Raw genomic sequence first — 25716 nt, 5'->3', positions numbered from 1 at the left:
CACGGAGGGAAAAAAAAACTTGATCGATGCCACTTGTGAGACACGGGCAGGTGGCCACTTTGGGAAGCCTTGGGGAAGAGCCAGTCTTGCAGGCATCCTGAGAAGTGAGAAATATCTCATTTGACATGGGAAAGATGTGCACCAACTGAAAAGGTGGTTGGGAGAAATGAACCTTCACCACCTAGATGTTCAAAGGATTAATTACCAATTTACTGTATCCTACACACTGAACATCCTGTTCATCCATGTATGAAAAATTTCTGTGCCAAATGCTACAATGGGACCAAGTCAGCATATGCATTCTTCGCTTTAAAAGACACACTGAAAATAAACATCACCATTCGGTTATATTCAGTTGACCCAACTTTTGGTCGTGGTTGCCTGCAGACAACCTGAGGTTATGCAAATTCCAGAAATGTGGCTGGCCACAATAAAACCCTTGTGAGAAACAGGGAGATTGGTACCACCACGCATCAATGTCCAAACTCACCGAGACAAGCCAGCGGATACACAAACAAGTTAGATAAAAATCACAGGTACCCTTTCACTAAATCAGCTTGTCTCCTGGCTCTAACTCACGGCCTGGGGGCTTTTTCCTGTTCACGTTCCTTATCTTTATCACACCCTATTAATATTTATATTTAAAACCAAATTATTTTAAAAATAACAATTGTTGAACTAAAAATTGTTGAAACTTCTGTTGAAGCTGAAACAGTCCAACCGAGTATGGCCTAAATACACTCATGTTCAAACTCACCAGCACAGCCAAGCTCAATATTTTACCTAAATTTCTGACTAATTGCCAAAGATGAACAACTTTTTACTGCTACCTTACTGTTGGGGGTTCAAATCTCCAGAACAGAAATACGTCCACCAGAAACTCTCCCAGACATTTCTGGTGGCTTTCTGTCCTCTAATAAAGCCCTTTCATGCTAAAATGAACCCTCTCTTCAGACCTCCTTTCTGCGGGAGCAGGGAAGCTCACACCAACCTCATGGGTGATGCTGGAGAAGCAGGCGAGAGTATGCAGGTAATGATCGTTCCTTAAAAAACAACCGAGGAACAAAACCCCTCCACCAGCATCATTGCAAAAACTATAAAAACCCCATCCCAAACCCATACAGGCAGCTGGACTTCAGCAGAAAGCCAAGGCTCCACGGCGGTGAGATGCAGCACTGCTCACCCTCCATCCTGCAGCATGGCCACCTACATGTCTCCCACACAGTGCTCTTGCTAAATTAATTCAGCATGTTGCAGGAACAGATTTGTCTGCAGCTCTGACAAAAGCTGAAGAAACAGTTGTAATGGCACAAAGTTCTCCATCCCATGCCCTTGCCTCCTGCCAACCCAATCCCCCATCATCTGGCCCCATTACTCTCTGCCGTGCCCTCAAAAGACCAAGATTCTCCTAGTCTCTCCCAACACCCCAAACAACCCTTGAACTCTTGTTCCCAGCTCTTATTTGGGCTCCTCCATCTACCATTCATGGTCTACACTTACCAGCAGGAGATGGGATCTCTGAGCCATACTTTGGAGCTTGGAGGGAAACGTCACCCCCTCCAGAGACTGATTCCCAGCAGCTGCTCTCATCCATGCCAATCCTTCTGGCCAAGCTCTGCACCCTCTTGGGAACAGTGAGGCTTGTGCACATTAACGCTGCCAGCCACCCTCCTTCAGAAACTAGCTATCAAATCTAACATTTGCATTTTAATTAGCAATAATCATGTTTCACTTACACTGCAATTTTCACCTTTGCAGCTAGCTCTTTGAAGCATGAACTAATTAATCCCGCTCCCTTTGCCAGCTTGAGAGTTAATATTTTCTGCTGCTTCAGTGCAAGTTTGAAAATCCCATTTGCAGAAAAAGGAGATAACTTTCCCCAATGCACAGACAATAAATGGAAACGCGGTGACCACCTACATGGTTGCTCTCAGTGACAATAAGTATGGGTGAAGTTGGTTGTGTTGGTAGAGGTGTAGACCAAGCATGGCAATGCCACTAGCTTTAAGTGGCCTGAAGACATCAGTGGATTCTTCATGGGATTCATGGTCAATTGTATGTAAAAATCTCTATATTCAATGTACAGCATTCACAGCCTAAGGTGGGCCAGAGGAAAAGGAAAGACAATGGAAAGCTAGAGGACTTCTCAGGACACAAGAGCCTCTGAGATACCCCCCAGCATTAACAACTGTTCCACCACTGCACCTACAAAGAGCTCCCTAGACCAAGCTGTGGGGTGTCCTTCAAATGACTCCCAAACTTTGAGTCTTAATCCTGGTCAGAAAAGAAGACAGCTATCATGTAAAAGGTCCTTTTTGAGATTTTTCCACAGCAGAGGTTTTCATGTGCTGCAGCTAAATCTTGCAGTTACGCAGAATTTTGACACCGGACTCCAAGTATTTAATGCAAAATCTCTCTGCTCTTCTAGACCTATTCTAGAACAACCACTCCAATTTTTCTATGGAAAAATAATGATTTATATGAAAACAATTATTTTAATAATTTTAAAAGCACCTTTTATGAAAAAAGATAAGATTACTCTAAACATTTTAGTAGGGACAAATTTCCAGCTTCCTTCTTCTCAATGTATTGCATAAAGCTATAAGAAAAACAGAAAACTTACCCTTATAAAATATATCATGCAGAAAAACCAACCACTTTGGCTCTGCTCCTTCCCTCCCCAGGTCCATGTCCACCTTCCCCAGCCCTCTCCAATCTGGTATGGTACCTGCTCACTGCTTTGGTAAAGGCACAGCAGAAGGGACACCAAATATCGCTTGGAACTCTTCTCCTACCAGGAAAAGTAAGGTTTTACCTATACCTGTGCCACAGTACAGGACCAAAGGACCTGATGGGCTTGGAAGTAGGAGGTTAAGCCTACAAGATCTTTCTGGACTCCCCATGAAAGGGCCCAGCCTGTGTGGTTGTGTTCCCTCCGGACATCAGAAGAGATGTGTTAGCCAAGGATGTATTAGCTAGCTCATTTATGTGCATGGATGAGGATGAGAAGGGGCACTGAAAGCACCCAGAATGGCACCGAGAACTTCAGATGTGCCATGGAAACCCAGCAGCAAGCCCCTGCCCAAGCCTTGGAGGAAATGGCTCATGTCATCCCTTCCCTGCCAAGAGCTTCGGCACTTGTCGACCTATTCAACCAAATCCGGAAGAAGAATGGAGACCTCAAAGGTAACTCAGCTACTGCAAGTTTCATGAAACTAGAGTGTGGGAAGGCTCCCCTTCAACGGGCAGACAGGCATCACCCTGTCCGCTCTACACAAATGGAAACTGAGGGTGACGAGACGTCCTCCCATGTGAGTCACTAGTGACACCAGGCCTAGAAGACACCTTCCTCCATCCTCTGTAAGTAGCACCAGTTCTCCTAAATCAGGCAGCAAAGCAGTGAAGCATTTCACTCCCAGATCTTCAGACACTCAAACAGGTGTCTGCTTCACAAGGGGCGGTGCTGCTTCAGGAGGTGTATCCTGAACAGAAGTCCCAGAGAAAGTTAAACCTATATATTAGCTAAAGGACTTGATTTCTTTCTCAGCAGTCCTCTCCGACCGTAATTGAACAGGGCTGCATTCACTACACGGAGGGAGTGTCACCCAGCAATTACAGGCAGAAAACCATTAAGTGACTGGTTTTCTCAGAGCTGCTCCTTGATCATGGGCAGGTCACCCCACTTAAAGATTTAATTTCTTCCTCCATCAGGCAGGGCTACACCAACCTGTATTCACTGGCAAAGCCTCAAAGTAACTCCCTGTCTTTCACTTTCTCTTTTTTGGAAATGACAACAGCGACTGCAGCATCTGCCAGCACCCACTTGTCCCAACAGGTCTTCAGTGTGGTGGCCAACCTCAACCAAATTCAGTGTACAAACTGGCCCTGGGCTATGATACAAGCGGGTCGGTGAGATGGAGAACCCCAAACTGCCCCCAGGATCATCCCTCACATTTTGCTGAGCAAGAAAATCACTGTGCTTCAGGTCCAGACCCAAGGATGGGCAACTAAAGCCAGACACAGGCTGTCTACCAGCAGGGGGAAATGAATTACATCTTCGGTCAGGAGATCCTGCCAGCCTCTTTGCAAGCAGCGCCTACCCACTCTCCAGCACTGATCTGGTTAGCCAAGGATTTGGGGCATTACACGCTGCCTGCTGATGTCAGCGGATTTAAGCCGGCAAGCGGACGACTTCACCGCCGATTTGAGAAGTTTACATGACGGCAGTGCTGGTCACAGGAGCCTCAGTCCAACTCTGGACCTAGTGACACGGCCACTGCCTGAGACTGTGATCCCTTGCCATCTGCCTCTGCAGCATCTGTCAGGGAGGATTTCCTGGTGTTTGACCCCAGGTGGTCAAGCAGCACTGATGCCTGCAAAAAAAAATCTGAAATTGCAAGAGAAATCTGCACTGATACTTTGGTTTTTCCACTTTCTACAAAATTAAGTTCCACTGTGCATTGAAATCTGCTGTTTCCCAAGAGACAACCTTCACACATCGCCCCATCCCTACTATTGCCTTTGCTTTTGCAATGTAGCAGCTTTTCCAGCCATGACTTCATATGGTTGGAAGCCAAGGGCTCATCATCGGAGGGGGTTTTGAGGCTCAGATGAGACACATGAAAGAGGGACCTGAAAGGTTTAAGTGGATCTGCTCTGCTCCCACCCCACGCACAGCAGTCAAAGACACCTCCCCTGGCTGCACCTCCCCAGATGCAGGCAGGTCAGATGTCCTCTGCCTACAGTCTGAGCTCACACGATGCGAAGCATCTCCTGCCTGGAAACATTTTGGCACTAGCACAGCACTGTGCTTCTTTGAGTCATGGAGACATCGGAGATAAAGCATCACGTGATATTACATTTGATTTTGTGGGAACTTCTCATGCTTTCCTTATCAGCAAGGCTTGGGCTTGGGTTCAGACATCCTTTTGCAGGACGTGCCAGGCTCGGTGACAATGGCACACAATCCCTGCAAAGCCCTCTACATCTCTATGCTACCAAACAGCGGAGGACACTCAACATCTTATGCTGTTAACTTGATAGTGCAGCCCTTGGGATGCTCTTGACCCTGGCCAGCTAATCATCTCCAACCAATGGCCAGCTAATCATGTCCAACCAACGCCCAAGAGTGGAAACCCACCACCTCTGCCTGCCACAGGCGTGCTGCTGTTTCTACTGGCTCAATGGGAAGGCAAACCAAGTCATCTCCTCCACCACCAGCTCCTCAGGGAGGACAGCAGAAGGGTGCTACCAGCAGGGTGTAGGATAATCCAGATGTGATCCACACACCCTGCCTGCTCCTTCACTGCTCAGTAGATAGGCAACATGACCATCAACTGGAGAAGCCTCTGAGGTCCCCAATCATGCAACAAGTCCCTGCTGCACCTGGTGGGACATGGACACACATGCAAATAAGCAGTAAAATAAATTGCAGTCCCATTTACTGCCAACAACACAGGCTTTTGCTTGGTGACGATGGGTGACAGCCAGCCACCATGGGGGAAGGGATAGACTTGGTCAGGAAGGAGGATTTTCAGCTCTCCCTCTCCCACCACCTGGAGAAATGGGACAAACCTGCAGAGTTGCTCTGGTTTTTGTTAATGCACTTTACATAAGGGGAGCCTGGGATGGAGCTGCTGCCAGGCCTTTCATGTACCAGGAGCTCCGCTGGCTCTCTAAATACATACCATACCAGAAGTCTTTTACTTAATGAATTGCTCTCAGAAATATATCAAAGAGCTTCCTACTTGCAACAGCCTCACAAGGGGAATGCAAATGAAGTATTATATAAAATCTTCCCACTGGGTTTTTTAGAAAAAAAAAATCCAAACATAAAAAGATTTAAAATTATTCCATTATCTAAACTTTCCTCATTTATAGAGGCAATACGGTGCTCAGAGAGTATCTTGCATACATTGATTGAGTGGTCTTCACCCCAGAGGCTCACACGGTGCTAGCAGACCTTCTGGGGGGTATCGCTCAAATGCAGCGGGGCTTAGTGGAGCACAGCAATGCCATGCAGCAAACAAAAGCGTTCACAGTAGGAAACAAGGAGAATTATAGATGAGCTGAATGTAATTGTGAGGCCAGGATTTTCTCAGTGCACCAGGACTTCATGAAATGTATCTCATGAGATCCTCCATGAACAGACCACCTTCTCGCAGCCACCTGCCCAGAGAACTGGAAAGACCAGAAGAAAAGGTTTCCAGGGGGAATTTTCTCCATTTTTAAGCCACTGCTTTGTACGGGATGCACAAGTGCCAGCCTATGGGCACTGACCCCCATATAGTCTCTCACAGCTGCTAAGCAGATGTCTCACCAATGAGTGCAAGAGCAGGGCAAGTATGGGGTGGCCTTTCCCAGAGATACCCAACAACGTCGGAAAAACAGCAATTTAGGAATATCCTGGACTGCAGGTTGCATCAAGACACCTTATTATTACCCTTAAATTGCACATTATCCAGGAATTGCTCTCAGCCCCACACTTATACAACATCCTGTGGATGCTTATATACACACATATTATATATAAATGTCTATATAAATACATAATACACCTATACACACAAAAAAAATCTTTCTTTTATTTTTAACCTTGCTGGATCCTAGAGACAAGAATTTCAAAGGCATCAGGTACTTAGGGATGCAGAGGGGGATTTTCAGGCATGGGAAAGTCAGCTTCACTCTAGGCTCCCCTATAACCTTTAGGAAGCCAATTACTTTGAAAATGTGGCCCTGGACTACTCTGCCTTCACAGAAAAGGAACCAGATGCTGAATATATTTCCAAGACTAACCTGGATTTCCATATAAATGCCCTTTCTGACCATCAGGTTAGAACTGTGTGAGGCATATCATGGTCACCGATACATAACCCACATTTTCACAGTAGCTGAAGCCAGCAGAAATCTCACATCCAAGTCTATTTCAACTAAGACTGGTGCATATTGCACAACCAGCAATGCAAAAATCTCAGGTGGAAATAAAATAGGAAAAACAGGAATTTGATTTTCCAACCAAACCCCTCAAAATCCATAAAAAAATGCAACAAAAAAACCTTAACATTCCTTGGGAAATAATTAGCTAGCTTTTTCCTTAGCAGGTTCGAAGAGTGATTGATAATTTACATTCAAGACAAACACCTTATTAATGCATATTTTTTTTTAATGTTTAAAGCTACTAGTGAAAAATCAACAGCCAGAAATGGTAATAAACTGAAGCTAGTCCTCACCAGCAGCATTTCACTCGTAACAGCAAGAGAAACGCTTGCCTGGACAGAAGAACAATAGCTTGCAGCTCCTCTTTGGTGCCAAGGAAAATTTGTTACTTGCTGTTAAAGGAAGCCCAACATGGAGAGAGATAATTATTAGCTCTGCTGCAGGCTGGGAGAGCACCCAAACGCAGGGAAATCAGCTTGGGCATCAGTGAATGTTATTTGTATATAGAAAACAAGCTCCGTGCTGGAGGAGATCAAATAGGTTTAATGCCCAGGAAAAAAAAAAAAACAATTAAAAAACCACAAGTTGAAACAAAAGAGAGCATGGCACAAGGTAGATAGAAGATGTCAGGGCTGTGTTGATTGGAGTCAGGAAAGCATCACTTGTGTGTGACTCCTGCATCCTCCTGTGGTACCCACCAGAGACTGGCATGTCAGCTGAGCCCTTGGGTGAAGAGCCAGGGACCTTCTTCCCCAGGGAAAACACCCGGTCCTGCTAACACCCCGAGCAACCCAAGGAGGCTCGATGGAAACGGCCAGCCTCCCAGCTGAATTTCAAGCAGCCGGCTGCGACACTGGGAGGGAGCCCGGACAAGGTTTGCTGCCGAATATTTCAGAGCAGATCAAAGCTATAATAAATTAAATCCACAATTCCATCTGGCACCTTCAGAGGCTCATCTGAAGCAACATCTCCGTACAGCATGCACCTTCCTACACAACAAGATCTTGTCTTTGTTGCGTGCAGGTGTTTGTATAGATGCTCCCAGCATCTTTGCATCCAGGCACATGGCAGGAAGGGAATGCGTGAGCCCCCATCCCACAGCCGAGCAGCTTCCAGCACGGCTCTGTGTGGGAAGAAGCCGTGCCCAAAACGGGATGCGGGAGCTGCAATACGCACTGCTTAGACCAGCACGTCCTCTTGTACCGCCCTGCAAGGTTCTTCTCATGGATCCCACACGTGGGACCGAAGCCTGGAGGACATCAAGCAGGGCAAGAGCACCAAAACCACCAGCCTGAAGCCCTTTCTCCAGGTGGGACGTCCATCAGCCACAGCAACTGCAAACGCCGCTTCACCCTTTCCTGCAGCTGGCTCAGTCTCATATCTCCTCGGGTGAACACTGCTCTTACAGGGTTGATGGTCTCATGGTGGCACAGCAGCTCCTCAACCATGTGACAATGGTCAAACCCATGCCTCCACCCTACCCAACCCTCTCCCACGCCAGTGCTCACACGGAGGAGGGAAAGCCACCTCCAGCGATGCCAGCAGTGCTTGGTAAATACTCTTCACTGATGTTCACACCACGTACAACCACCAAAACCAACTCACACCTGGCTTCTGTCATTGCAAACCCAACACAGGCTCTCAGCACATGCAATTTTGCTTCTTCTCCCAGTTCACCCTTTCAGCTATTTAATCCTCTTCCCCGCAATGCCATCCTTGTGCTGCAGCACATAACCAAGAAGCACAGCTACACAAAGACCCCTTCATCCCTACATCTCATACTTCCAAGTCAGTTTTGATGCTCCAAATAGATCCCTCGCACAGGTGGCAATAAGAAGCTCTTCAGGAATAAATGGGACACTCCATATTTTTTCCCCCTTTACTGCAGAGCAATAAGCTCCCGGTCAAAGCATCCATCCGCACATCAGGATGTTGCCCATCTCCCATGGTTTCGGTAGGAGCGAGCTTTCAGGTGCCAAGCAGAGGGACACGTCTCCCCTTCCACAGGAGAGGGAAAGCTGGCAGCACGGGCAGGCTCCGCACTGCCAGATGAAGCAATACAAGAACAAAAGCAAAGGTTTGGTGAGGAAGAGCTAAACACAACCCCTACCTGATTGTGGTCGTGAGACGACGAGCCCTTCCCTCGGGATGGGGAACAGCTGCCATCAAGCTGCTCACTACAATCCGCCGTCCACTATAAAAGGGATAAAAAAAGGGATTGTGTAAAATAATAGCCGTGCTGGGGAAAACTGCTGTGTCAGTCCACAGCACACAGCAAATGCCATCCGGCCTCGGGCATCACTGTACGTGTGCGGTCCCCCCCTTTTTGAGGATGATCCCAAGGGCTTTGGCTTGGAAACGCTCCACCCGCCGACGGTGAGCAGAGGGAAGATGCAGGAACAATTGCAGGAAGGCACCCGAAATGATGCTTTGCAATAAAAACTATCCCCAGTATTTCCTTGCAGACTCCAACGGTGTTTGGTATCTCAGGCGCGTGGTACGCACCAGGACAGCTTGACTTGATTACTCTTTTCCATGGAGTCTTCCATGGAAAGTTGGGAATTTTCTGCTTTTCCCAATTCTGTTCGCTTCAGGGACAGATATGAGTCCTGAGCTGCCAAAAACCTGTGTTTTTATTTTAAACAAACCAGAAAACAGAGCTCAAAGCTGCAGGTTTGGCCATTGCCGTATGCCGCAGCTGTGATGTGCATCCTGCACGGCAGCCCTGCTGTCACACCAGCTTCGCCCCATGGTGAAGGACATGGGCATCAGGGGACTTCCTGGCCATAGGGGGAGGTCAGCAGGACAGCACAGTCCATGGCAGAGGTGAGCAGCTCTGGAATATGACCTGCTGTTTCCCCCAAGGTTTGACAGCAAGGTGCCTCCACCAAAATAATTCAATTTGGGGTCATTTGGGGTTTTTCCCCCCTGCAAAGAAATGAAGGGTTGCATCATACTGGGGAAGGGGAAAAAAAAAAATCAAGCAAACGAACATAAAAGATGCTGCTTAATCCTAAAGTCATTTTGTTACCCCCCCCCAAAGTTGAGACTGAACCTTGGTGACCAGTTCCATTTCTGAGGTCTTTCATTCTGGAAGCACTTGGCTGCTCCAGGGACACTCACCGCTTGGATGCCATCACCAAGGCTGATGTGCCAAGAAAAATGAAAATTCAATTCCGTACAAACAGCAACTACCTGAGTGCTTCTTGACAAGTACAGATGAGCCCACAAATAAGAGGAAGTGCCACCACTAGAACTGCTCACCATCCCTGCACAGCTCTGCCCTCATCGGAGAGCCCATGCTAGCTCAACCAGATGGGAAACATCAGCCTCACCTTTAATGAACTCTTTAACGAGATGCCCATTGCTCTCCTGCCACCTCTGCTGACCTACCTGGAGAAGCTCATGATGCTATCATGCTTGAGAGCCTTCTGCTAGACCTATGCATATCTCCTTTAACAATTTTGAGTGCAACCACATGCCTGGAAAGTTCTCTCAAGGTACAGCTCACCCATTATTATGTCCACAGCCGAAAGAAAATTGCATTTTCCCTCTGACTTTCCTCTTTTTTTTCTGGTGGGAGCAAGGCTGGAGACACCCCCATGATGCAAATGCCCACACTCTGGGATTCTCTAGACTGGAGATGGATTCAGCTCCCCTGCAAGTGGCGTGGAGGATGGAGGAGCGTACAACGTGCCTTTCCTTCCTTCCCCCAGCGTGGAGAACACTTATCCGGTGATATAGTACCATCCGAGCACCTCACACACATGGATGAGTGGATTTATCCTCTCTCAGGCAGGGAAAACATTATTACAGCCATAAGGAAATGAACCGCAGAGAGATTAAGTAACTTGCCCAAAGTTAAAGATTAAGTTGCTGGCAGAACCTTGCAGTTAAAAACAATTTTCTTGGTCTCAGTCCAGTGCCTTCACCATAAACCCATCCTTTTTCCTCCAGCTCTCATTAAGAGGGAACATGTCACCTTCAATCAGGCTGGCTTCCACCAGGGTTACTCCAGCAAGCTGCAGGATACGTGAGTGCTTATTGCTTGCTTTGATAAGAAGCGATCAGGAAGAGGAAACCAGAAATAAAAATTCCTGGTTATTTCTTATACAAATTTGGGGTACGAGGTGGGAAAAATGAATATCTTTGGGAGGCAACAGATAATTCCTTCCTAACGCATCCTTTAAGACATGGCTCGATAAAAGCAGGTGACCTATGTAAAAGCTCATCCTCACTTCTTGTCCCATATACAGCCCTAAAAATATGAAATACTGCATTTTGCTGGAGTTTCACATAGAAATCCTAATTCCACATAGACACCAATGGTCTGGGGTACAACCACATTTAGCTGCTTAATTTGAGATGCCACTAAAATGGGTCTAATTAAAGGGTTCAATGTTCAGATCTTTCATTATTATTCATTTTTCTTTTAAAATAAAACCTGACCACCTTTAAAGGCAGCATCCCTAGCATTGTCATAAATGCAGCTTTTACCTGCAGCTGCTAAATGCAGCATAAACCCCAGCAGCTTCTATTTTTCAGGGTAGGTGATGGAGGGAAGTTAAAATCCCATTTCCACAACTGGAAGATGGATTTGGTTGTGGCAACCAAGGATCTTAATGCAAAAATTGTACATGGGCTGCCATGAGAATTAGCAGCTTTTGTTCTGAAGATGGGCAGAGGTGTGGACAGGCTGAAAGTAGTTATAAAAATTTGACTATTAATTTATTTCTAATTCAATAGTATTTCTAAACTTGACACGTTAAATAAATTCCACTTGATTTTTAAATTTATTTTCTCCCCCTTCTAACAGCTTTGATCCTCAAATTGTAAAAGACCTCTTCAGCAAAATCTTTTCTTAAAAAGGTTCCTTTGATTGGTAATTTCTTTACACAGCGCTAATACATAAAGGGTCCAAAGCTCTGGATCAGATCCTCAGCTCCAGCAAACCTGCATAGCTCAGATAAATCAGATAAACACTGCTGATATCAGATAAGGATGGGATCCTTCATATACAGAATCACAGAATGGTTTGGGTTGGAAGGGACCTTCAAAGATCATCTAGTTCCAACCCCTCTGCCATGGACAGGGACACCTTCAACTAGATCAGGTTGCTCAGAGCCCCGTCCAACCTGACCTTGAATGTTTCCAGGGATGGAGCATCCACTACCTCTCTGGGCAACCTGTTCCAGTGCCTCACCACCCTCATTGTAAAAAATTTCTTTCTTAAATCCAGTCTAAATCTGCCCTCTTTCAGTTTAAAACCATTGCCCCTTGTCCTGTCACTCCAGGCCTTGGTAAAAAGTCTCTCTCAGTCTTTCTTATAAGCCCCCTTTATATACTGAAAGCCCGCAATAAGGTCTCCCTGGAGCCTTCTCTTCTCCAGGCTGAAAAACCCCAACTCTTTCAGCCTGTCCTCACAGGAGAGGTGTTCCAGCCCTCTGACCATTTCCATGGCCTCCTCTGGACCCGCTCCAACAGCTCCATGTCTTTCCTGTACCAAGGACCCCAGAGTTGGATGCAGTACTCCAGGTGGGGTCTCTGGGAGTAGAGGAGGAGAATCACCTCCCTTGACCTGCTGGCCACGCTTCTTGTGATGCAACCCAGGATATGCTTGGCTTTCTGGGCTGCAAGCGCACATTGCCAGCTCATGTCCAATTTGTCACCCACCGGTGTCCCCAAGTCCTTTTTTGCAGGGCTCCTCTCAACCCATCCATCCCCCATTCTGTGCTGATATTGAGGATTGTCCCAACCCAGGTGCAGGACCTTGTTGCATTTGGCCTTGTTGAACTTCATGAAGTTCACATGGGCCCACTCCTGGGGTGGAAAGCAAGCTCCTCTCTGCTGGACTTGGGGACATTGGCTTTTGTGATCCCCACCACCAGCACATGGGGTGCACGGGGCAGGGGACAGGAGAAGCGGGCACCGCCAGCAGCTGGCAGGAGAGCGCCTTGCCCTCGCTACCCCAACCGCTCCTCCCAATTTAAAGGCAAAACAAAGCCCTAGGGAGGCAGGGCCTCATTTGTAAGCAATTAATAGTTGAGTGTGAAACGAGAGAAAAAACGACCTGCAACAAAACTTCTCTGCATGCTGGAGGAGGTTGTGGTCCTGGACAAACCCAGTCTGGACTCTGCCCTTCTCCCCATCATCATACCCCCAGCTTGGCTTTGCCACACAGTCTCGTTAGCCGTTAAGCTAACGTTAAGGCTTAATGCGAAGTTGTCCGGGGATCTCTGCTCAGGATCAGTCTTCCTCGCACCTCATATAAAGAGACAAAGACCCAAATCAGACCAGCAGACCCCTCCAGCAGTTCAGACACATCTCAGCTATCTAATGATGGCCATATCCTTACCCTTATGACCCTTCAGTCTTATTATTCTTATTTCGTTCTCATAACCAGTATGTAAGTGGTCTCTAACCTAAATATTTTATCCTACTGAGAGCCCTGCAGGGTAGGAAAGCACCTCTATCACAAACAGAAGATCACGGCAGCCTTACAAGCCCAAGGGCACAGACCGGAGCTCACTGCTCCCTGCACCACAGGCTACTTATCCCTTTGACAGTTCACATCTTCAGCACACATCTGGCACACCATGGCACCAGAATACAAATGATTTCCCTCCAAACAACAACAACAGTTCAGGTTTCATTTCTCCTTGTGTTGGACCTAAAAATGTCCATTTTAGGAACAAACCTAACTAGGACCATGTCATTCCTAATGACAACACCAAACCACATCCCCGCTAAAACCATCCCTGTGTTTGCTGGGTATTCCCATCCTCTGCAATACAGCAATTTCCTTCTCTGACATAACAACCATGAAGCAAGCAAACAGGTTATTACACATATTAAAATGCCCACAAAAACCACACTTTTGGGGAGCATTTGGGGCTTTTGATTGACCTTTTGGTCTTGGTTGTTTCATGGACACCCCTATGCATATAGACAGGAGCACATCTCGCTACCAAGCATCCCCCCGCTGCAGCCCCTGCAGCTCTTCCCAATCCCTCCAGGTTTTTTCCACCCTGGTGAAGCAGCATGCTGTTTGGGTTGGAGAGAGGCATCCTTCATTTACAAATGAAATGTCCTTCATTTATAAATGGGAACCTTGGAGAAGTCAAAAAGCTTCAGGGCATGCACCTTGAGACCATGGAAAAACAAAACCCAGTTGGCAGGAGACCTCTACCAACTGGTTGGAGACCTCATATCTGGCTGAACAAGCAAGCTGCCCCAAATCCAGTCTTTTATTATGTCCTGCTTTACACCCCAATGCTCAAAAAGCTGCTTCAGCTGGACGTGCATCCCCAACCCAGGCGGCAAGCCACCGGCGTCCTCCAGCCCCTCTCCCACCCCACGCTGTGCCCTTTGCCCACCTGCGAGACGTGGGACTGCATCTTCTCACTCTCGCCATCCCCCTCCATTTTATCCGTCAGCAGCCCCTGGACCTGGTACTCCAGGACGTAGCTGTCAATGAAACGCTCCAGCTCCTCGATCTCCTGAGAGCGGCTGCTCCCCGCCTCCGAGGAGGCCGATGCCACCAACGAGTTCTCCATCCCTTCAGGAGAGATGCTGAGAACGGAGGGGGCCTGAGAAAGTAAAATAAAAAAAGGCAAGAAATTATTTCCCAGTAATTATAAAAGGGTTAAAAAACAGTAGCCAAAGCCTATCAGTTACCACAGGCAGGATACTTTTGCTGTACATCCAATAACATTTATAATAATCCTAGGTGGTCACATTTAGAGTTTCCATGTGTGCACAAACAAAAAAAGTCCCATTTCTGTAATATTCCTACATCTAAGGACAACAATGGACATTTTGCTTATCCTCCTTCTTAAAACCCAAACTACTGAAAACCTCCAGACACATGCACAAGAGAAAAACAAAATTAAAAAGCTTAATTTAAAAAACCCACGCCATTAGCTGTGCTGGATAAGGGTGATAAGCTGGGGACGATGGACAGGGGTGTGAGGAAGAGGATGATAATTGAAAAGTTTCTCTAGGACGGCAGCAGTAAATGATGCTGAGTCAACGGCGCAACTGTAAACGGTCCAGCGAGGAGGTTTGCACATGGAGGTGAAAGAGAGATCACACCAGAATCTATTTTCAAAACTTCTCCTTGTTAAAAATGGATTAGAAAGAGCAAAAAATGGAAAAACCCTGCAAAACAACAAACCATGTTCTTCATCAACCAGTCGACTGGCAACCACAAAAGAAATGATGCTATCCCTCCGGCTGAGCTCTGAGCCAGCACAGCCCCGAGCCCCTGCCACAGCAAAGGTATCACCTCCATGGAGGCACAAGTCCACGTTCGTCTTGACCAGACATGGGTGCTTCTTCTCCCAAACCCAGTCCTGCTCTGCCAGACCACCAAGCGCCATGGATCCATGGTTTTGCTGGCTGAAGCAACATGAAGAGGTCCTTTCCCGGCTCCGAGGGGCCAGTGCTTCCAGGGGAATAAAACCCTTGCCCACCTCACCAGCTAGCTAGCGTGAGCTCTGCAGGAGAACGGCTCTATAGAAGAGCTCTATCATCTTTATGATGCTTTTAAGATAAAGCATCCTCAGGATGCAAACTGACTCTGGGAAACCAGCAGATAGCCCAGCCAAGACACAAACCTTCAGAGATGGGAGCCTGAATCACTAAATGTTCTGTATGTAGGTTTTAAACACCTTCTTACTGATTAAAGTCAAAATACAGAGCAGAGGAGAAAGAGAAGGCTGTGCAAATGCAAACAGATGTACATACAAATTAAGTCATTGGCTTTAAGGCTTGATTCAGCTACCCAAGCGTCCTGACAGACCGGGTTATCCCTCCCTCCAGTTTCTGCTCCAGGAGCACTGCCATCTCCTAAATATGTATATGTAGATTACGGCTAGCAGAATAAGAAGCCATTATCCAGGGCCTTACGTTGCAAACCCTATTAGGATAGTCTTGTTTAGGGCACAGATCATCAAGGAATTAAGTGTTCTGCTGCAAAACAAAGCCAGATCCCTCTACATCCCCAGCCCCTTTCCAAAGCCAACACATGAGAATGGATACACCACCCCACGTACACCTCTTCAACCGATGCAAGAGACTGAACTCAAACCACTTTCATCTTCTCTGACCCATAGTGAATTAAAAACCTTAGCAAATCCTGCAGTTGTCCCTTAACCAGGGAATGAACACATAAGGACGTCAACAGCTGACATCCAGATCATCTGAAGATGTGCATCTAATGAAGAAAAGCTGATGACACCTCAAATGCAGCATTGGTAGTAAGGGCAGCTCTAATGATGTTCAGGTGGATGCTCCTGTGATCGCTATGTACACCTACCCAGTGCATCCATCCCAGATAACACACTCCTTTGAAAGTTGGCCAATGCTGTTTTCCAGCAACAGACAGGACATCCCCTTCATGTCACTGAACCACCACCTTCTCTGGCACAGAACAGGGCAGCTCCACAAACCACACCATCACCAGGGACAGAAATGAAAGGTACACTCCACAGGCAAGCAAAAGGCACGGAGAGGTCCTCCTGCGGTCCTGAGATGGAATCAGCACCAGGAGACCTTCACCCTGATGAAAGTGGCCATGGATGCTTCTTCAAACAAGACTTCGGTTTACAAGACTCCCAAAGCCCAGGTTGGAGCAAGGAGCCACAGCGCACATCGCATGGTCAACACAAGAGCTTCCAGTCCATGAGGACCACACATCTGGTCATGCAAGTAAGGACAGGTACAGTTTGCTCTGAGGAGGTGACTGCCACCACCCAAACCACCCTCTCACGTGGTCCTCTCCCCTGCCCACGCCTGGGGTGCCTGGGGGCACAGAGTGGGCAGCAGGGACTGTTCCAGCTGCAAACACCTGCAGATGACACTCTTCAAGCCCCATACTTCAGCATGCATCGCCAGATTTCCTGGGAGGTCTCTCCTCAAAAGGTACTGACCCAAGCCAGAGCCGCCATCAAAACTAAGTATTTTCCATGTGACATAAAACCTCTGGGACTCATTGCTGTGGGAGATGGAACCGCTCTGGGGGGCTGACACCCCTTCTTTGGCCATCAGTCAGGTGCTGGCTCCAAGTTCACCCCAAGCTCCACATCCCCCATCCACAAGAAGCTGAGGTGAGTGATGGGGAGGGGGCTCAGCATCACTCATCATCGTCCCCCACTCAACCACTGTGGAGGGAGCTTGGACCAACCCCTCTCCTCCTATTTCTCCATGGCTGAATGCCACTCACACCTTAAAGAAAAGAAACCATCAACTCCTGTACCTGGACTGGGCATGTTTGCACCATGTCTGGACCAGTGTCTTGTGGTAAGACTCATACTCCTCCTTCCCTGCAGTTGGGAGAAGACACAGGAGCTCCCACCACCTTGCAGGACACCAAGACTTCATCCCTCAACCCTCTCCTTCACCGGGAACTGGTATTTACAGTCTGTTTTGAGACAAGTATAAAATTACCAAGCAAATTTGGAGTGAGTCACATGGCATCCGGAAGGGAAGGAGAAAAAAAAATCTGTTCCCAGCTCGTGTAATTTCCAGCTCCTGAACTATTTCTTATCTGTCACTTCTGAACAATTGTGGCTTCATCTGGAAACTACCAAGAACAAGCAGTTCTGGCCTAAGGATTTCATCTGCTCAAGGAATTATTCCCAAATGTACCCAGACTGTCAAAAAGGCTCATTATGTAGATCAATATCACACATTAGCTCCTGAACAAAAATCATGTGGCATATTAAAAAGGAGAAAGTAAAAAAAAAATAGACAAGAAAAAAAAAAAAAGAGGAGCCCCAGAGAGCATGGAGCCCTGGAGGAGAACATGCTTCTTCCCTTTTAGCTAATTAGTGCCAATAGCAAATGGAAAGCATCAATTATTAAATAGAAAGTGCTAAAGAAAGAGTTGGGATAATAGGTGGCTGCAACAAGTCCTTGTATTAAATCGGTAGCAGCAGCAGCAGATATATTGGAGAAGAGTCACCCACTTATCTTAGGACATCCAGTGACAGTTTATGTACCACACAAAGTAGAGATACTATTGAAGCAATATGCAACCCAAGCATTGTCACTGCAACGGGCACATAGGTATGAACTAATTCTACTAATGGCAGATAATGATACTCTGCAAAGATGCAATACCCTGAATCCTGCGATGTTGTTACCATTGCCTGATGAAGGGGAGGAACATCATCAGTGTGAACGAGTAATGCTTACTTCTAGCAAACCATGAACAGTTTTAACTGATGTTCCTTTGCAGAATCCAGATTTAGCTCTATTTGTAGACGGCTCATCCTACTACTTGCACGGACAACAATGGACTGGATACGCCGTGGTCAGCCACGGCGTGATGCCGTGTCAGCGGCGTCAGCCGGCGTCAGCCACAAGTGATGGAAGCTGAACCATTCCCAGCAAGGCTGAGCGCACAAGGAGCAGAACTGGTAGTGTTGACACACGCAGCTCATCTAGGGAGGGAAAACGAGTCAATACTTACACAGACTCTCGGTACGCCTTCGGGGTACGTCATGCAACAGGAATGTTATGGAAAGAACGAGGATTTTTCACATCATCAGGAAAAAGGGTATCCAATGGAGAGGAAATACGTAATTTGCTGGAATCGGTCCAACTAGCCAGAGAAATTGCTGTGATACATTGCCCAGCCCATACCAAAGATACTACAGACATTAGTGAAGGAAACGCTTTAGCTGATGCAGCTGTGAAAGCTGCAGCCCAGCAACCTCTGAAGGAGTGTATGGTTGCAATCTCAATGGACAATCAGAACGAATGGCCAAATTAAAGAGACCCCAAAGCCGTGTATGAAAAGGACTCTACAGCAGAGGAAAAGAAACAATGGGAAAAGTGGGAAGCAGAACAAAACGACAGCGGAATATGGACAACTGGAGGAAAACCAATTTTGCCAAAGAAGTAATTAATTACCGTGGCTAGGTGGTTTCATGACAAAGCTCATGGAGGAGCAGAGGCAGTGGCTAACCAGGTACAAAAAAATATGGACAGCACCAGGAATTTATGCCGCTGCAAAGAGGATCACCAGTAGCTGCCCAACCTGCCAAAAGTTTTCAAGTATCAAGTCGAGCTCAGAGTTAGGGGGACGACCATGGGCCTGTTTCCCTTTTCAACGATTACAAATAGATTACGCAGATATGCCATCTGCCAGTGGATACAAACATTTCTTAGTTATAGTAGATCAATTGTCAGGTTGGGTAGAAGCATTCCCCACAAGAAAAACAGACACAGGAGGAGTAATGAAAGCATTATTGAAGGAATTTATACCCAGATATGGAGTTCCCGAATCAATTGAATCAGACAGGGGTGCCCATTTTACAGCAAATACAATTGGTCAACTATATAAGTCGCTAGGTATAGAGAGGAACTTGCACACTCCCTATCACGCACAATCCTCAGGACAGGTAGAAAGATGGAACAGAACCTTAAAGGAAAAGATAGCAAAAATATCTACAAACACAGGTTTGAAGTGGCCGGACACATTGCACTTAGCCCTATGGGATGTGCAAAATGCCCTACAACGACCCATAGGGCTAAGTGCAACACCAGCAGAAATTCTCTTTGGGAGACATTTGGCCATACCAGGGACTTATATCCCAGCTAAGACCAGCCTGTTGGATGGAGATGAACGATTGACCCAGTATGTTATAAATGTTAATATGGTATTTGTCAATGTAACTTGTGAAACTACTATGCCAGTATTGACAACTGTCCCTCCAACCACGTTACATCCCATGATAATAGTATTATGCTTAGCCTTATTGTGTTACTTGTAATCATATTATATATACAAACATGGTGGTTAATCATTCGTCTTGAAAGAATTCGCGGCCTTTGTCTGACCTTTGACATATTTTTTTTATCAAGCAGGAATGCTTGATAAAAAAAAACAAAGGGAGGACTGTTGTAGTAGTCACTTTAGCATTAGTATCAAGGCTTGCTGAAGCCTTAGGCCACAAGAACTTTCACCTAGATCCACCGACCATGCACTGAACTTTTACTTGGCCACATGAAGGAAGGCCCCTGAAACCAGTGCAAACCAGAAAGATAAGGAGGCTTCAACCTTAGCAGAAGCTGCAATCTTAGAGATAAGAGAAGAATCGGCCCGCCTAGAGACAATGAAAGGGCCCAATGAAGAATGGGAAGACCCCAGACCCAAATACTACTATTGGTCCGAACTGTCTCCTGAGGGGTGGGGAATTTAGATTGTAAGGGTATAATTACCCAGGGATTTCTTTGTTCTGGGTCCCTCTCCAGAGGCACCCAGCTCGAGCTGTTTTCACCACTGTACCAATAAATTCATCTGGCGTACATCGTATTGGAGACTCTGCTTCGGGAAACCTAGGGTCAAGCCAGAGGGGAGAGGAAGCGCCCGAGAGTGAGTGTGTGTGAGCTCAGTGGAGCTGCCCGCTGCGAAGGGACTCTGGTCCTAGCAGTTAAAGTCTTAGGTGGTATGTGTGCGACTCCCTGAATGGTGTGTGAGTGCTCGGGCAGCGGCTTCTCCTTTAACATAACGACACAGAGACCGGCTGCCCTATGTGGACATCCCAGTGTGTCAGCTGTGCCAGGACCACTGCCAATATGCCACCGTCACCCAACACAGGGCATCAATAAAGAGGCTCAACAAGCAGAGGAATATCTTGACTGTGGCATCTCCTGGCACTCCCTGGTAGCGACCAGCTCTGGGTTTTCTGAATTTGTCCTTTGAATTCCCCTTCTGACCACACTCCCTTCCTATACTGGGGTTCATGGTTAGGACCACATGTGCCTAACCACTACTACAGCAGTGGGGTAATATCCAAACTTGATGCTGACCCTGCTTTGGGCAAGTGGTTGGACTAGAGACCTCCTGAAGCCTTCTCCAACCCAAATGGTTTTTTGATTCCATGAGATGATGTACAAGCACTTCATCACTTTAAGAAAGCCTCCTCTGCTCTCTCATTTATTCTGCTCTCTCTTATTTATTTTAGAAATAAAACCTGAAACAGGTCATAAAAAACCTGCAACCACCAACCCCTGAATCAAGAACAGCCTGAGTTTTATAACCTATTTATCCATCAGCTGATACTAAAACCTGTGACTTGTTAGACACAATCTCTTTTCACATTCCTCTGCTTCTACTAAAACCTAATGGAACAAGAGCATCTTATCCTTGTTATTTTTCACCTTTCCAAAGGAAACATCACCAAATAAAAATATTTGAAGAAATAGCAAAAAATGCAGGTTTCACGTGTGCTCCACAATGTCCTCTTTGGAGCTGTACTGTTTCTCCTCCAAGAGCACACGGCATCGCACCGGCAGGCTGGGTAGGACATGACGACTGCAGGAATTATGCTAGAAGACATGAACGAAGGATGTTCTCCTGCCAGGTGAGCTTGCACACATACATCGTGCACACGCGTGTGCCCCCCTACAACGCACGCAGCGGGTAGCAATCCTCAGGCAACCAATGTGTGTATTTTGCCCAGCTCCTCCACAATCCCGGGGGATGAGCCCTGATCCCATGGAAGCAGCAGCCAGGGTGCAAAACTCCCTGCACAGGCAGTGCTCTGCAGGCAGAGAGCACAGCCCATGTCCTAAATAAAAGCATTATAAGAATCAGCTGATCCACATACTATGCAATCACACATTTCGACCGCGTGCTCGCGCGCTGGCCGCCACGTACCGTCTTTTGCAAATAACTGAAGGGAAACCATTATCAGAAAGTAAATCTTTTCTTTCCAGGCACCCAGGCAATAATAATGGGCACTTAGGCTGTGAAAAGCCCTGTAATCCTAAAAGACACATCCAACTTTAAGTTGAGATGTCAACCCGCTGAAGTAATCCATCCCACGGGTCAGGAGGGATGGGGCGGAAGAGGCAGTAGCAGGTCAGGAGCAGGGCAGGTGCAGAGGGTGCTTAATCCCTATTAAACCATGCCTGTAGTTTGCTAGCAAAGAGCATTTTTGCATCTGTACGCCAGCTTTTAGCAGCATTCAGAGGATGTACCTTGGCTGCCAGCCAAAATGCTGGGGCTGCCACTCAGGATGGATGGAGGAGATTTTATGCTGGATCACAGAATGGTTTGGGTTGGAAGGGACCTTTAAAGGTCATCTAGTCCAACCCCCCTGCAATGAGCAGGGACATCTTCAACTAGATCAGGCTGCTCAGAACCCCGTCCAACCTGGCCTTGAATGTTTCCAGGGATGGGGCATCTACCACCTCCCTGGGCAACCTGTTCCAGTGTTTCACCACCCTCATCATAAAACATTTCTTCCTTATATCCAGTCTGAATCTACCCTCTTTTAGTTTAAAACCATTACCCCTTGTCCTATCGCTACAGGCCCTGGTAAAAAGTCTGTCCCCATCTTTCTTATAAGCCCCTTTTAAGTACTGAAAGGCTGCAATAAGGTCTCCCTGGAGCCTTCTCTTCTCCAGGCTGAACAACCCCAACTCTCTCAGCCTGTCCTCATAGGGGAGGTGTTCCAGCCCTCTGATCATTTTTGTGGCCCTCCTCTGGACCCTCTCCAACAGCTCCATGTCTTTCCTGTACCAAGGACCCCAGAGTTGGATGCAGTACTCCAGGTGGGGTCTCACCAGAGCAGAGTAGAGGGGCAGAATCCCCTCCCTCGACCTGCTGGCCACGCTTCTTTTGATGCAGCCCAGGATACAGTTGGCCTTCTGGGCTGCGAGCGCACATTGCCAACTCATGTCCAGCTTTTCATCCACCATTACTCCCAAGTCCTTCTCTGCAGGGCTGCTCTCAATCCCTTCATCCCCCAGCCTGTATTGATACCAGGGGTTTCCCTGACCCAGGTGCAGGACCTTGCACTTGGCCTTGTTGAATCTCATGAGGTTCACATCCTCACCGAATCTCACCTCCATCCCCACTGATTGCTTCCCATCATCACGGCTTTCCTCTTTTTTGGAAATGAAGCTCTTCTGTGCGACAAGGCTGGGGGCAGGAGAGCTCAGGTGCTCCCCATATTCAAGGTCTTTGAAAGATGAAATGGGAATGAGGAAGCAAGATGCTTTTTGCAGCATCAGCCACCTTCTGCACCATCAGCAATGGAGAAAAGCAAATCATCCCTGGGTTCCTGCTGCTCCAACCAAGGGGAACAATCCTTCCCGGCCTCGGATCCGGTGATGTTTGGGCTTGGGTTATATGAGCAAAGCAAGGAGCAGATTTCAAGGAGAGACAATTCCCTACGACCCAAGTCTGGCTCGCTCATAGGGGATCTCTGTGCCTTCTGCCTAATATGAGCTGCTCAACTGGAACTGGAAAGAAAAATCATCCAGTAAACCTCTGACATTTTGCAGAGGAAAGGGAAAATAAACAACTTACCATGCCCCTCTCTAAGCTAGTTAAACTCATCTGAACGACTCCATGCACAGATAAGTATATTCAGAGATTTTCCGAATCTCTAATTACCTTCAGTGCTAAAAAAAAAAACTAAAAAAACCCACTCAACAACACCCACAAACAAACAAAATTTCCAAAACTTGCCTCTGGATCCTGGACCCCCACTCCTCCACCACATTTAAATGTTCAAGTTATAAAATAAACAGCAGATTGGCTTTTACATCACAGCCACCCCAGGAGCATCAGTCATGGATCAGTTCCCATACAGGCAGCAGCCACGGCACCGCCATTGATGAGATCTTCTAAATATTCTAGTAGAAAAGAACAAGAATTAGGGAAATTGGCGATTCTGTACACGCAGAAGGAAAAGAAGTCCTTTCTTCATAACGCTTCTGGTCTAATAATAATAAATTAAGAGGCGGGGAAGCAAACAAAGCCCTGGGGAAGCACAAGGGGACAGGGAACACCGTGGGGTCGGTGTTCAACACCACGCGAGCAGGTCCAATGTGGCACATTGCCGGCCAAGGAACAGGGACATCACTATCACGAGAGCTGAGCTTTCCAGGACCGCTGTCCCTGCTTCTGGCTTCTTCCAGATTTAAATATACCAATATAAGAGCTGCAGCCGCTTGCAAAGACAGGGAAAAAGCAATGAGCATCATCTCCCATGTCCTACCTACTTGTTGAACCTTCTGCTTGGGAAAGAAGGACAGAGCCCAGCACACAACCCAGCAAGGTGTTCAACCCTCGCACATTTAAGGACAGGTTTTTGACCCAGGACTGAGTTGATCGCCAAAGCTTTCCCGTCCCCCGGGGCTGGACACAGTGTCCTCCTTAGCTCCTGCTCCCAGCCACGTGGACTGGATGTGGTCTAGACAGTGGGTTTCTATCCAGCAAAGTGATTGCATTTTGAAGAAGTGATTCTCGCTCCATCCAGAGGGACCATCCGAATTAAACCTGGCTCCCTGAGATTGCTGTGGGCAAAGGGCATCATCCAAGACAGCTCTTACAGCTTGGGAAGATGCCCTTGCAGAACCTAAATCCATTTTTCAGCCTACAAGGATCTCCTGCATGTTCTCCCATGTAGCTTCTGATAGCAATTCAGAGAGCACATTTGATACCCAGATGGACCCAGGTTTTGTGGTGGGCTCCCAATAGCTGCTCCAGGAAGGGATGTGACCCAGTGCAGACACCGCAGTGCCCGCCAAGGGTCCCGCCAAGCTGAGGGATGCTGCCACGTGGCAGGGATGGGCTCCAGCTCCCTGTGGACCCACCACTCTGGCCAAAGCCGCAGCAGCAGGTGATGCTCAGCCCTGGATGGGTGGGGACCAGACCCTTCCCAAGCTTTGCTTTGCCCAAGCAGTGTGGACCAAGCCCATGGGCTTAACCCTCCTCCCAAATCCATCCCCAGCTTTTAGCTCCTTCCAGCGGCTCATGAGACAGCTTGAACTAATTCACCAGGATAACACCTCCCTTAAGGAACTGGCCCCACAAATACCAAGCAAAGCACCTCCCCAGACAGGAATTTTCGTGAGTTACTGGCCAGCCACCAGCCTCCTTTTTGAGGCTTGAAGTGCATTTTTTCGCAATCACTCCCAGACTATTGTTCTGGTCGCTGGATGCTCTGCAGCAGCAATGCAGCCACTCATCTCCCCAAAAGCCCTTCCCAGGCAGCCCCACTCACCCTTTGGTTATCCCCCCCACTAAATCACAGCAAGTAAGGGGTGATAAGAAGCCAGCGATGGGGATGGGAAGAAGAGCAGCCTGCCAAACCCCAGGGGGTAAAGATGCTGCAAGTATTTGCGCAGCTACATTTATCGCCCAGAGAACTGCTGGGTTTGATTAATAAGAGGTAAATGAAGCAGCTCAACTCGGCTGAGCCCCGGTGGGTGGGTGGAGGACAGGGAGGTTTTCATTAATACAAAGCAAATGGAGAGACAGGTACTTCCAGGACACGATAGCTGACCTATTTTGAGATGAACATGAGATCAAGTGAGCTTTGGGAGTGTCTACCTCCACCAGCAGCAATGACAGTCTAGACAACTGGCCCAGATCAAGTCAGCTGATGTTCAGCCTTGGGATCCACCAACCCTACGTCCTAACATGCCCTGCTGACAGTGTCCTTGACATCAGTCCCTTCTGCAAACCCCAGTTCTCGGATGCCCCACTGAGTCCCAGCATTGCTGCCGGTGTACTGGGGACAAGAACCTCAAGTTCATCCCAAAATGTCCTTGAGCTGCTCCTTGTGTCCAAGTGCGCCATCCATCATGGACCCAAGCACGCCACATGCTGCACATGTGATTGGGATGTATTGCTGGGTCCTCCGGGCAAGCCACTGTACCTCACTTCCCTCTTTTGTAAAACACAACAAGCCCTGTTAGGACTAACCTTAAATGCTTGGCTTTTCCTTCTAGCTTGAGAAGGAGGAAAGA

At 47.5% G+C, this 25716-nt stretch overlaps 1 protein-coding gene across 4 annotated transcripts in view; it reads right to left on the bottom strand.

Moving 5' to 3' along the window:
• The window catches only part of CTIF (cap binding complex dependent translation initiation factor), a 156270-nt gene that overhangs the window by 113104 nt on the left and 17450 nt on the right, over positions 1 to 25716 (bottom strand). For 3 of the 4 annotated variants that reach the window (XM_075488871.1, XM_075488872.1, XM_075488873.1), the window contains exons 2-3: positions 14313 to 14525; positions 9047 to 9130 (exon numbers count right to left, since the gene is read on the bottom strand). In XM_075488871.1, the coding sequence (XP_075344986.1) occupies positions 9047 to 9130; positions 14313 to 14492 (264 nt within the window). In that variant the 5' untranslated portion in view covers positions 14493 to 14525. The remainder of the gene's footprint in view (positions 1 to 9046; positions 9131 to 14312; positions 14526 to 25716) is intronic. The other variant, XM_075488874.1, reaches the window with a different exon arrangement.

Source organism: Mycteria americana (assembly GCF_035582795.1).
Source record: "Mycteria americana isolate JAX WOST 10 ecotype Jacksonville Zoo and Gardens chromosome Z unlocalized genomic scaffold, USCA_MyAme_1.0 Scaffold_18, whole genome shotgun sequence".
Taxonomy (NCBI): Eukaryota; Metazoa; Chordata; class Aves; order Ciconiiformes; family Ciconiidae; genus Mycteria; species Mycteria americana.
Note: the sequence above shows the minus strand (reverse complement) of the source record. Positions and strands in the feature narration are given on the sequence as shown.